The sequence below is a fragment of the Perognathus longimembris genome, chromosome 3 (assembly GCF_023159225.1).
Source record: "Perognathus longimembris pacificus isolate PPM17 chromosome 3, ASM2315922v1, whole genome shotgun sequence".
NCBI lineage: Eukaryota > Metazoa > Chordata > Mammalia > Rodentia > Heteromyidae > Perognathus > Perognathus longimembris.
The window spans coordinates 94,719,858-94,733,606 of NC_063163.1; the positions used below are offsets into that span (position 1 = coordinate 94,719,858).

General features: G+C 45.8%; 1 protein-coding gene across 1 annotated transcript in view; it reads left to right on the top strand.

The window, feature by feature from the left end:
* Positions 1-13,749, top strand: part of Snap29 (synaptosome associated protein 29) — a 32,811-nt gene that overhangs the window by 9,027 nt on the left and 10,035 nt on the right. Inside the window, exon 2 of the mRNA XM_048343407.1 lies at positions 11,376-11,572. Coding sequence (XP_048199364.1) covers positions 11,376-11,572 — 197 coding nt within the window. The remainder of the gene's footprint in view (positions 1-11,375; positions 11,573-13,749) is intronic.

Below are 13,749 nucleotides of genomic sequence, written 5' to 3' on the forward strand. Positions count from 1 at the left end.
TATGTGGTGCTGAGGAACTGAACCCAGGGCTTCAAGTATACAAGGCGAGCACTTTACCACTAGGCCATATTCCCAGCCCCTATCCCTTAGCTTCTTCTCGAGGCTAGTACTCTAACACTTGAGTCACAGTTCTACTTCCAGTTTTTTGCTGGTTTATTAAAGAAAAGAATTGGGCCCAACACTGGTGGCTCATGCCTGTAATACCCACTCAGAAGGCTGAGTTCTAAGGATCGTGTTTCAAAGCCAGATGGGGCAAGAACATAAGTCTCTTATCTCCAATTAATCACCAGAAAACCAGAAGTGGTGCTGTGACTCAAGTGATAGAGGGCTAACCTTGAGATCAAGAGGCCAGGGATGGTACCCAGGCCCAAGGTTCAAGCCTCACCACCAACAACAAAAAAGAAAGAGAGAGGGGAGGGGAGGGGAGGGAAAGGGAGGGAGGGAGGGAGGGAGGAAGGAAAAGAAAAGAACTGGCTTCCAACCCTTATTCTTAGATGCCAGCCTCCTGAGTAGCTGGGATAACAGGAATGAACCACCAGCTCCCTGGCTCTGCCAAGCCCTCTTCCTTGTTGGTTGGAACTAAGTTACAAGCATGCTGAGTCCAGTGATTTTCTTTGCCTTCTGGGCAGCATTTTAGCAGAAAGCCCTCTTGCATTGCTGACATTGTGATATCCAATGAACAACATCTTCCAACACACAGAAACTTCCTGGTAGGGGAGTAGCACTTCCTCTCTGGCCTTCCAGCCTTACCTGCAGGACAAGCCCACTCACCTATCCCTTTACTTCCATCATTAATATATGCATCAGATACCTGCTTTTGCTAGGTGCAGGTTGCTCGTGCCTATAATCCTAGCTACTCAGGAGGATGAGATCTAAGGATTGGGGTTCAGAGCAGGCCCAGGCAGGGAAATCTGTGACACTTTATCTCCAGTGAGCCACCAAAAAAGGTAGATGTAGAACTGTGGCCCAAGTAGTAGAGTGACAGCCTTGAGCAAGAAAGTTAGACAGTCACCCCCCCAAAAAAAACAAAAGATAACGTGCTTTTCTCCCCAAGTCAGCACAGTAACATAGTCTGAGACAATATGTCACTTGAAAATAGAAGGAAAGTGAGATATTACTTCTCACTGAAAATTGGGAAAGGTTTTTGTCACCGATTTTTTTACTCCTTCCACACTCTTTATAGAGGAGGGCAGGGGAAATGGTGGTGTAAGATTAGTCATGCCAGGAAGAACTGGCTGTCAGGGAAACCATGACCTCTCTGCTGGTATTGTGCCAAGTCGCGAGACCACCACCAAGAAGACCACCGAGACTCAGACATTCCGAAATGCAATAGCAAGGCAAGACTTTATTCAAGCTGGGCCGTGTCCTACCCACCTACATAGTGGAGGTTAGGAGGCAGCCCCCAGCTGCGATTACACAGAGCTTATAAAGGCAAAAGACAAAGTTACAGCAATCAGGTGTTTAAGCAAGCAAGATTACGAGTACAAATCTGATTGGCTCAGGGCTCGAGGCATTCTAGGGGTGGTTAGAGTTAAGCATTCCCAGTCGTTAGAGTTCTCGACCGGCTGGGCCCTAATAAACTTGTCCTGGGTTTGCTCACAGGGCCTGCTTATCTCAGGTTTACGTGGTAAAGTGGGGTTCGCGTGGTAAAGTGGGGCCTGACTTCAAAGTCTGGCTCTTCATTTTCCCCCTTTATTCCCCCCTTCTGATAGGTAACTTGAGAACCAATCGTGGTTCTCCTTGCTTAGTTTGATTCTGACTGAGAATCGGTAGGGATAGATTGGAATTGTGCCCGCAATACCATAAAAACTCATAACAAATGCGACAAATAAACATAGTTTTACACCGAAGCCCCAATTCTGACCCTATTTATATTATAGCCAATTTGATTACATACCAACTTTACCATTTGTTACATACTCACTTTAGGGATTGTCTTTCTCACTTTCAACATGCCAAAACCTTTTAATCTAAAGGAAACATTATTTTCTCTCTAAAGTCTTTCCTTATATAGTTTTATAATCTGTGTCTTATAAAATTTAACATATCCCCACTCACACCATCTTTTACTTCCTCACACTATCAGTGACTTACTGGAACATTCTGTGACAATTTACTTTTTTTTTTTTTTTGCCAGTCCTGGGCCTTGGACTCAGGGCCCGAGCACTGTCCCTGGCTTCTTCTCGCTCAAGGCTAGCACTCTGCCGCTTGAGCCACAGCACCACTTCTGGCGGTTTTCTGTATATGTGGTGCTGGGGAATCGAACCTAGGGCCTCGTCTATCCGAGGCAGGCACTCTTGCCACTAGGCCATATCCCCAGCCCATGACAATTTACTTTTTAAATCCCTTTCTTATCCAGAGGAAACCCTTTCTCTATCCCTTTCTCCAAGGCTTTCTATACTAACCTTCCTCTTTATATTTCCTGGGGCTTCTTTGCTGCTAGAGTTTTAAACTGTCTACATTTTCCGGTTTATCTCAACTACATCAAGGCAATTTACTGTGACTCCACGCACAGGCTGCTCCTAAGAAGCCAGACCAGAGTCAACTATCATAAGCTAACTATTCTATATCTATATTTTATATTCTGTATCATGAGCCAACTATTCTAGAGTGGAATTCTCCAGTTTCCAGTTCCTCCAAGTGCCTAAGGTTGGCCAGTGGCATCTGTAAGATTCACCCCCAGGAGGGCTCCATGAAGATGCCCCCAGCAGTTTAAATCTCTGTCCAGTTACCTTGGTACCTGGCACACCTGATGGCAGTTACCTCCCTCTCTTCTGAGGTCACACCCTAATCCATCTGGACACATTTAATACTCTTGGACACACCTCCCACCCCAGGTATTGCCTGGAAGTGACTCTCCAGCCTGTCATACATGCTTTGAATTTAGCAGCAGGCCAGTCTGCTTGAAAATTTCTTACAATATCCAATTTTCTTTTCTTTTCTTTTTTTTTTTGGCCAGTCCTGGGGCTTGGACTCAGGGCCTGAGCACTGTCCCTGGCTTCTTTTTTTGCTCAAGGCTAGCACTCTGCCACTTGAGCCACAGCGCCACTTCTGGCCATTTTCTGTATATGTGCCTCATGTATATGAGGCAGGCACACTTGCCACTAGGCCATATCCCCAGCCCCCTCCAATTTTCTTAATAGAGCTAGTCAGCAGATCCAAAGCACTTTCCAGCAGAAACCAGCTGCGTATGATAAGAGTCTGATCTGAAGATGTAGATTCTTCCAGATGACTGTTAGACTCTCTCCTTGATCCTCACTCAAATGCAATGGGCAGGGGCCGTGGTGTCAGGCAGCAGTGGCTCCCAGTGGTTCCAGTAGAATGTCACACCTTCTGGGTTACCTGCAACTTTCTCCATAGACTGGTTAGAGAAGCTTAACCTAAGTTAACCTAAAGCCTAACTTTAGTCAAATTTCCTAGTATTTTCCTGATTCCTTCTTTTTTTTTTTTTTTTTTTTTTTTTGCGCCAGTCCTGGGCCTTGGACTCAGGGCCTGAGCACTGTCCCTGGCTTCTTCCCGCTCAAGGCTAGCACTCTGCCACTTGAGCCACAGCGCCGCTTCTGGCCGTTTTCCGTATATGTGGTGCTGGGGAATCGAACCTAGGGCCTCGTGTATCCGAGGCAGGCACTCTTGCCACTAGGCCATATCCCCAGCCCCCATCCTGATTCCTTCTTAAGCACACTAGCTTTTGCAGGCTGGCACATTACTGAAAGTCAAGACAGCTTTAGGCAATCAATGGCCCGTGGGTCATTTTTCCAGGGCAATAAGTTTAAATCAGATATTTCCAATGAGGCTAGGATTTTTTTTTTCTTTAAACAACATAGGCGGCTTGGCCTGTAACCATTTCTCACAGGTGCAGTCTATACTGTTACCTCTGTTTTCCATACCTCTAGTTTATCCTGCCTCATCTTCCCAAAAACAACTCTGGTCCCTTGGTCCTAAAAGGGGAGGCTGATGGGCGAAGATCATCCATCTTCTATAACTTCTTCAGGCTGACTCAGGGGCGTTGACCTTACCTAGCCAGGAACCTATAACCTTAGTCTATTTTACCAAGGGGCTGCAGGATCAGATGTCCATTAGGAGTTTTACTCCAAACTGGAAATTACATTCAACATTTTAACTTTCAACTATACAGACTTCTTTTTGGGCTACCTCAGTGTAGCCTTTTAACATTCTAGTTTGTAAAAGCTTTTTTCTGACTGGCTGGGGAACTGATCTCTGATGACTTAACAGATCTCAGTAAGAACACAATCTCAGGTCTACAAGCCTTCTTTCCTGAACAGATGTATCAGCTTAAAATTCTCACTGCTAGTCAGGGCTTTGAGTAGATGCTGGGGGTTGGGATTTTAAACTATCCTCTCATTTGACAAACTTACCCTTACTACCCACTATCACAGATGACTGGCAAGTTCCTGCCCAGTACAGACATGGGCATTAGAAAGGCATGCTTACGAACTATTCTTCTAGGACTTCCTGGCTTTGATTAACTTTTTTTTTCCAATTTATAAATCATTTATTTACAGATTTTTATCTTAAAGTACATTTTAGTTAACAAATCTATTTACACAGGTGTACATGGGAATTCATCCCAGTTATTTTACAGATCATACTTACAAACCACACCCTTAGTCTCCAGTGCAGAGCTGCACTGGATGTGACTATTGGCTGGAAATGGCCTGATGGCCAGGCTATTTACAAATACACAGTAAACGGGTTTATTTTTCATGTCTGCACAGTACAGTACACACAAGGAGGCCAAGCCTCCCAGGTAATGCTTTGCAATGTGTTTACCAAGAAGGCTTTGCAAAGTCCAGAAGGAAAAGCTATTAAATATAGGTTAATTAAAATGACAGTACCTCCTTTACATCAGTTTACATTTTTCTTCACATTTTTAAAAATATGGTTTCAATTGTGGAGTTTATGGATGTCAGAGAGCTATTTATGGTTGTCATATCAGCTCTGATGGTGGACATTTCTTCCTTTAAAGAGTTGTATTTTAAATCTATTTTTTCATGCATTTCAATTCTCAGGATGTGGAGATTTTCTTTAAAGCAGGCTTGCATTGTATCCATTTTTGCTTCCATTTCTTTCTTGGCTTCCTGGGTGTCCTTCAAGATTTCCGCTCTAAACTCCTGGAATTGTTTTCTGATTTCATTTCTGATGCTTTCCATCATTCCTGTTAACATGGCCTCATTTGCTTTTTTAGTCTCCATCTCCTCTTCAGTCGTGCTGCTTTTTGGAGCTGGCGAGTTGGCTTGCCCTTTGATGAACTGTGTTATGTTTCTTTGTGATTTGTGCATCTGGAGATCTGTGGATGGCTTCTCAGGTTTGGTTTGTAGCTCTTCCCTCCCTCCTGTGTAGGCGTGTGTACGCAGCAGGTGCTGCTGCTGTGGCCCCGCCCACCAGTGCCTTGTACGCCTACCAGAGGGGGGGGGGGCCTTGCCCTCCTGTGCGCTGTGCGTCCACTACAACAGCCACTTTAGCGGGGTATGCCTCCCAGAGCGAGCCCCGGGTTGTTGGGCTGTGTTTGTGCCCTCCTGCGAGTCCGTTGGGGGGGGCGGTATGTGTGCGGCCCAGTGGGATCGACTGTCTGGGTGTGGGTTAGCACCCTCAGACCTCGCCTCCGCTGGGAGGGGGGGGGTACATGATCACGCCCAGGTGTCCCTGCTGTGCTGGTATTGCCCACCGGCGCCTGTGATTTTAGTTGTAAGAGTCCGCAAGGTCCAGGCGCCTCGGGTGGGGCTTGCCCTGCCGGCCGCCCCGTTCAGGAACCTGTGGGGCCTTGGGGCTGCTCCACCCTTCCCCTGCTAAACTGACTTCCCAGCACCCGAAGGGAGCTTCCCGCCTGATTTGGGGGTTCTTTGTTCCCATGGGGTGGGGAGGGGGAGGGAGGGAGATCTAGCTTCTTTGTAGGGCTTGGGTCTCTGATAGCAGGTCTCCTGTTGGGTGAGGGGGTAATAGGGAACTCACTGATCCTGCATTGTGTGTGTGTCCCGTGCAGCCATTGGTCCCTCAGGGGTTGGCGAAGTGTCGTGCTGGTTTCCCCGGTTCCCTCCTGCCGCTCTGGGTTCCCCTGTCTGAACCCGGTGTGGACCCGAACTTCTCGTCACTGCTGTTGTGTGTCTTGGTCCGCACCCTCCCTAATGACCTTGGGGTCTCCCGCTATCTGGATTCTGCACTCCCGGCAGCCTGTCTGCCGATCGATCGCCAGGTTCCCCTTTCCCAGCCTGGCCCTGTTTGGGCCAGGGTCGGCTGGTGGGGGGAGGGTGCCCCGGAGATTCTCCGGCTCCGTGTAGGTTTTGGGCTCTTCTTTTTTGCTCCTTTTTGTTTTCCTGCGTTTCTCCACTGCTTCTGGCTGCTGGTTTTGCTAGGTTCTTGATGGGGTGTTGGGTGTTGGAGTTCCCAGCTCGCTATTCAGTTGGAGCGAGTCGGGGTGCCTCCCTACTCTGTCGGTGCCATCTTTCTCCTCCTTGATTAACTTTTGAAAGGCCAAACAGGAGTGACTCTAGGATCTGACACCATCTCTGCCATCCAAGTAGTGGCTTACTGCCTCTGGATGCTCCATCACTTTTGCCCCAGGAGGAGTGACTTTTCACTGGACTTGGACTCAGGGCCTGAGCGCTGTCCCCCAGCTCTCCAGCTCAAGACTAGCACCCTACCGCTTTGAGCTCCACACAACTCCGTTCCCAGCACTCTGCTGGCTGATTAGAGACAAGTCTCTCACAGGGACCTTTCTCTGCCTGGGCTGGCTTTGAACCGCAGATTTCAGATCAGTGAGTCTTACAAGAGGCCACTTTACTCCAATTAAAGCAACAAGGTGGTCCACACAGAAGTAGTTTTTAAGCATGTTCTTACCTGGAACTTATTAAGGGCCAGTATTAGATCTTGACAGACTTGTAGGAATCACCTGTGCTTCTCTGTGGGCCTGCTGGAAACTGTTACAAAAAACCTATAAAGAAGCTGGAATGGCAATTAAACATTTGGTAGCCATAATTCTCCTTTTCTCACTTTGCAATAACTATTTAAGACAATTTTACTTCCAAATTTCTTATCTGGAAATGTATTCTTGATTTCCAAAGCCTTTTTAACACTAACACAACACTTTAGCTTTTATCTGCATTGGAAAAACTGAAGCTCACAGGCATTCTGAAACCAGGTGCCGTCCTTTGCCTACAGGCTGCTTGTTTCAAAAGAGCCTCTTTTTTTTTCTTCAGTCCCAGTTACTGCATGGCATGAAGACCTTTGAACTCAAATGACAATTTTTCCTTACTGCAAGAATTACAATTAGAAATACTTATCCATTCAGCTTTCCAATATATTAGTGAGAAACATTCGCCCATTTTGCCATTTCTTCCTACATACATAGAGTTAATGAGAGTTTACTTCTATCCCCATTAGTTTAATATATATATATCCTTTTAAATCCAAATTTCTGACACTTAGCTCTGATTAAGCATTTTTTTTAACTATAGTTCCTCTTTAAAACAATGCAATCGGGGCTGGGGATATAGCCTAGTGGCAAGAGTGCCTGCCTCGGATATACGAGGCCCTAGGTTCGATTCCCCAGCACCACATATACAGAAAACGGCCAGAAGCGGCGCTGTGGCTCAAGTGGCAGAGTGCTAGCCTTGAGCGGGAAGAAGCCAGGGACAGTGCTCAGGCCCTGAGTCCAAGGCCCAGGACTGGCCAAAAAAAATAAACACAATGCAATCATCCTTTAAAGCATTTGGTAATGCCCAAACTTGATGACCATTTGAATTTAAACTTAAACTTAGTTTTGCATCATACTGCAGTCTTGAACATGTTCACACTCTGGTTTTGAGCTATCTCCTTAACCTCCCTCTAGTGAGCTAGGATCAAGTCTAGAGGGCTAGATGGAGGTTCCCATGATAGAACGTTACCCATAGCTCTGATCAGATGTTTTGTTTTCTGTAGCCTTTTGGACTGAACAACTATAACAATACAAAAGGAGGAAAACACAGGCAAGAACAAGAACAAGAAAAAGAAAAACTGGAGATATCCCAAGTTGGCCCACACAACCTCCTGCAAGGGTGCAGAAGGAGAGGACTCAAGTTGAAAGCGGGGCTCCAGAGGTCCCCCTTCAAGGGTGGAGAGTCTGGGGCATCCCCCAGTCTCCCCAGGATTGCCGAGTAAGCGCGTCTGCTTCGACAACCCCTTCAAGAAATAAGCAAAAGCAAAACAGACAAACAGACGCATTACAAAACAAATGAACAGCGCTGTTTTCTTACCTTCGGAGTCTGGGGTCTCGGGGGTCTCTGGGGCTATCCCGGATGAGTCCCCTTATGTTGTGCCAAGTCGCGAGACCACCACCAAGAAGACCACCGAGACTCAGACATTCCGAAATGCAATAGCAAGGCAAGACTTTATTCAAGCGGGCCGTGGCCCGGGCCTTGTCCTACCCACCTACACAGTGGAGGTTAGGAGGCAGCCCCCAGCTGCGATTACACAGAGCTTATAAAGGCAAAAGACAAAGTTACAGCAATCAGGTGTTTAAGCAAGCAAGATTACGAGTACAAATCTGATTGGCTCAGGGCTCGAGGCCTTCTAGGGGTGGTTAGAGTTAAGCATTCCCAGTCGTTAGAGTTCTCGACCGGCTGGGCCCTAATAAACTTGTCCTGGGTTTGCTCACAGGGCCTGCTTATCTCAGGTTTACGTGGTAAAGTGGGGCCTGACTTCAAAGTCTGTCTCTTCATTCCCTCCCTTCAGTATGACAACAAACCCTGGCCACTTCCCAACTGTAACTGATCATTTTTCCCATTTTATTTTTTGTTTTTTTTGTTTTGTTTTTTTTTTTTTTTGGCCAGTCCTGGGCCTTGGACTCAGGGCCTGAGCACTGTCCCTGGCTTCTTCCCGCTCAAGGCTAGCACTCTGCCACTTGAGCCACAGCGCCGCTTCTGGCCGTTTTCTGTGTATGTGGTGCTGGGGAATCGAACCTAGGGCCTCGTGTATCCGAGGCAGGCACTCTTGCCACTAGGCTATATCCCCAGCCCTTTTTTTTTTTTTTTTTTTTTTTTTTTTGTTGATACTATGTGTTCATTTTTAAAATTATTTTTTTAAGTAGTTGTACAGATATTTTAATTCAATATGTTAGTTTATGAGCATCAAGCATCTTTTTTTTTTTTTTTTTGGCCAGTCCTGGGGCTTGGACTCAGGGCCTGAGCACTGTCCCTGGCTTCTTCTTGCTCAAGGCTAGCACTCTGCCACTTGAGCCACACCGCCACTTCTGGCCATTTTCTGTATATGTGGTGCTGGGGAATCGAACCTAGGGCCTCATGTATACGAGGCAAGCACTCTAGCCACTAGGCCATATCCCCAGCCCCATTTTTCCCATTTTAAATTCAGTGGTTGTCCACAGCATGAAAAATCAGCTAGAACTAGATATTAGAAATGAACCAGGTACTGATGATTCACACCTATAATCCTAGCTACTCAGGAGGCTGAGATCTGAGAATTGAAGTTCAAAGCCAGCCCAATCAGGAAAATCTGTGAGATTCCAATTAAAACTGGAGACAAATAAATAAAGAGCTGGAAGTCAAGCTGGGACTCAAGTGGTAGAGTGCCAGTCTTGACCAAAAGAAGCTGGCCCTGAGTTCAAGCCCCATGACCAACCACACACACACACACACACCCCGTATTTGAGCTCATGGTTGTAATCCTACCTACAAAGGAGCCTGCAGGCCTCATGGTTCAGAGCCAGAAGTGTAGCTCAAGTGGTAGAGCACTAGCCTTGAGTACAAAAGCTCAGGGACAGCATCCAGACATAGAGTTTAAGCTCCAAGACTGACAAAAATATAATATTTATAATAATTATTATTATTTTTTAGAGGTTTTTAACATTTGATACAGTGAAGGAAACAGTGCTAAAACACTTTTAAATGTGTAACTCCTTAGCTCAGTGTTAAGATGAACAGAGTTTAATGGTAAATTCAAGGCAATATTTCAGCTTTTTTTTTTTTTTTTTGGCCAGTCCTGGGCCTTGGACTCAGGGCCTGAGCACTGTCCCTGGCTTCTTCCCGCTCAAGGCTAGCACTCCGCCACTTGAGCCACAGCGCCGCTTCTGGCCGTTTTCTGTATATGTGGTGCTGGGGAATCGAACCTAGGGCCTCGTGTATCCGAGGCAGGCACTCTTGCCACTAGGCTATATCCCCAGCCCAATATTTCAGCTTTTTACCTATACAATAGATTTTAAATTTTTATCCACTAGCTGAGTGCCAGTGGTTCATGCCTATAATCCTAGGTATTCAGCAGGCTGAGACCTGAGGATCATGGTTTGAAGCCAGCCTAGGCAGGAAAATCCAAAAAGCCAGAAATGGAGCTGTGGCTGAGGTGGTATAGCACTAGCCTAAAACAAAACAACAAAGGGACAATGCCCCTACCTTGAGTTCAAGCACCAGTACTGGCAAAAACAAAAACAAACAAAACAGACAGAGCCAAAGCAGATGAAGACCAGAAGGCTATTGAAAGGAGTTCCATTTCAGAGATATTTGGGGCTTACTTGTCTGAAGTGGCTTTGCAAGGTAGCTTAAATCAAATGAAGACTGAGCTTTGCAAGTATCCAGATGAAAAAAGTAACATGAGCAAAGGCCTTGTCACTCTTGTTACAAGACTGACATCTTAAAGCTGATGGGCTAGAATCATACATTAGGACTTAGAAAGGACACTAGCCTATGAAATAGAATTTGAAGATTTGGCTAAGGCTGTAGGTTTCATTAGCCCATTGAAAACCCTTATATCTGAACAGTAAGAATACAAGTACCAGACTGTGGGAGGGGAGACATTGCCGGATCCAAGCCTGCCAAGAGTGGTAGGACTGGAAGAGATAAAGAGGCTCTGAATTCTGACCCACAGGCATACACCATCCCTCTGGGTCCTGTGAACCAGCCTCTCAGGCAAGGCGATACAATAGCAAAGAAAGCAAGTAGAGGCAGGGTAGTGGGGAGAAACAGAGGAATATGTTGTCAGAAAGGATAACTTACGGGGCTGGGAATATGGCCTAGTGGCAAGAGTGCTTGCCTCATATGCATGAGGCCCTGGGTTCGATTCCTCAGCACCACATATACAGAAAATGGCCAGAAGTGGCGCTGTGGCTCAAGTGGCAGAGTGCTAGCCTTGAGCAAAAAAGAAGCCAGGGACAGTGCTCAGGCCCTGAGTTCACCGCCCAGGACTGGCCAAAAAAAAAGAATAAAAAAAACAGAAAGGATAACTTACCTCTTACAGATGATGTCATCAGTCTTCAGATGATGTCATCAGTCTTCAGATGTTCTCCCTGAGGGTTTATAAAGGGCCCATTGTGGTCTGATTAAGGGGAATTACAAAAAAGTATAATGCCACTCACTGCCTCTGGTTTTCCCCAGGAACTGGTCCGACAGCGAGGAGCCCTAGAACGCACAGAGAAAATGGTGGACAAAATGGATCAAGATTTGAAGACCAGTCAGAGACACATCAACAACATTAAGAGTATGTTTGGAGGGTTTGTCAATTACTTCAAATCCAAACCAGCAGAGACTGTACCAGAACAGAACGGCACCCTCATCCCCCAGCCCAGCAGCAGGTGAGTACAGCTTCAGCCACTTGGATATGAAGTAGCAGGTATAGACTTTCTTAGTTGGGAGTAGGCAAGACTTGTAGGCCTTGTCATTGCCTTCATAGTATCCAGGAACACTGTAGGGAGATTCATACATGCTATAAGAAGAAAAATGCTATTGCTGCTTTTTTTTTAACACTGAGAAAATCTTTATTTAAAAGCTAATGAAAGGCAGGGCACTGGTAGGTCACACCTGTAATCCTAGCTCTGTAATCTAGCTGACATCTGAGGATTGTGGTTTGAAGCTAGCCTGGGCAGGAAAGTCCCTGAGACTCCTACCTCCAATTATCTCCAATTAACCACCAAAAAAGAACCAGAAGTGGGGCTGGGGATATGGCCTAGTGGCAAGAGTGCTTGCCTTGTATACATGAGGCCCTGGGTTTGATTCCCCAGCACCACATATACAGAAAACGGCCAGAAGTGGCGCTGTGGCTCAAGTGGCAGAGTGCTAGCCTTGAGCAAAAAAGAAGCCAGGGACAGTGCTCAGGCCCTGAGTTCAAGGCCCAGGACTGGCCAAAAAAAAAAAGCAAAAACCCAGAAGTGAAGCTATGGCTTAAGTGGTAGAGTGCTAGCCTTGAGTGAAAAAGCTGAGGAACAGTACTGAGGCCCTGAGATCAAGCCCTAGTAACAATACACACAAGAAAAAGTCTGTATTAAATTCATGCTCCAAGCCAGGCACTAGTGACTCATGCCTGTAATCCTAGCTACTCAGGAGGCTGAGATCTGAGGATTATGGTTCGAGATTATGGTTCCAAGGCAGGAAAGTTCGAGAAAATCCAATTAATCACCTGAAATCTGGAAGTAATGCTGTGGCTCAACTGGTAGAGTACTAGCCTTGAGCAAAAAAAGCACCCAGGTCCTGTTCAAGCCCCCAGGACCAACAAAAAAAACAAACAGGCTGGGAATGTGGCTTAGTGGTAGAGTGCTTTCCCCTAGCATACTAGAACTAGAACTGGGTTTGATTCTTCAGTACCACATAAATAGAAAAAGCTTGAAGTGGCTTGAGTACTAGCCTCAAAAAAAGAAAAGAAAAGCTCAGGGACAGTGTCCAGACTCTGAGTTCAAGCCCCAGGACTGGCAAAAAAAAAAATCCTGCTCCAGTCATTGTGACTCCTGTGCTTTGGAAGAGAACATTCATCTTGAGACATTTAATCAGTACAAATATGGGTCACTTTACAGAGCCAGGCATGGTAATCCCATCTACTCAGGAGGCAAACTTTAGGAGGACCCAAGTTTGAAGTCAGCCCCTACAGAAAAGTTGCCCCTCCTTTTAACTAGTAGCTGGGCATAGTGGCATGCACTTGCCATCCTACTTATAGCAAATAACATAAAATAGGTGGCACCAAGGCCAGGCACATGCCCAGGCAAAGAGAGACTCAATCTAAAAAACAAACAACACAAAAAAAGAGCTAGAGGCAAGGCTGAGCAGTAGAGGGCCTACCTAGCAAGTTCAAGGCTCTGAGTTCAAACTCCAAACCACACACACACACAAAAAAAAAAAAAAAAAAAAAAAAAAAAAAAAAAACAGAAAGAAAGAAAAGAAATTCTGGGCATGATGGACATGCCTGTCATCCTACCTATGCAAGAAATATAAATAGGAGAACCACAGTCCAGGCCAACTTAGATGTAAAAACCCTACCTGAAAAGTAAGCAAGGCAAAAGAATTAGAGGTGCCACTCAAGTAGTAGAGTATTTAAGTTTGAGACCTGACTTACCAAGTTAGCAAGACTATGTTTCAGGATACAGTGTGACTATCCCCTTCCTGGACTGCCTGGAACCAGAAATGTTTCATATTTTAGAGTTGTTCAGATTTGGGTATATTTTGGTAAGTATCTCTGATCCAAAAACGTGAAATGTGGAATACTCTTAAACTCAAAAGTTAGTTTGTGTGCCAATAGTGGGACTTGAACTGAAGATATGGGTACTATTCCTTACTGCCACTTCCAGCTATCTGGTGGTTAATTCTCCAGTTAACCACCAAAAAAGTCTCAACGTAAAAGTCTCATGACTTTCCTGGCCAGGCTGGCTTTGAACTACAATCCTCAGATGTCATCCTTCTGAGGAGTTAGGATTACAAGCATGGGCAACCTGTGCAAAAGTTTTTTTGAGTACCAGCACATCATCCAAAATATTTCAGTGTCTGG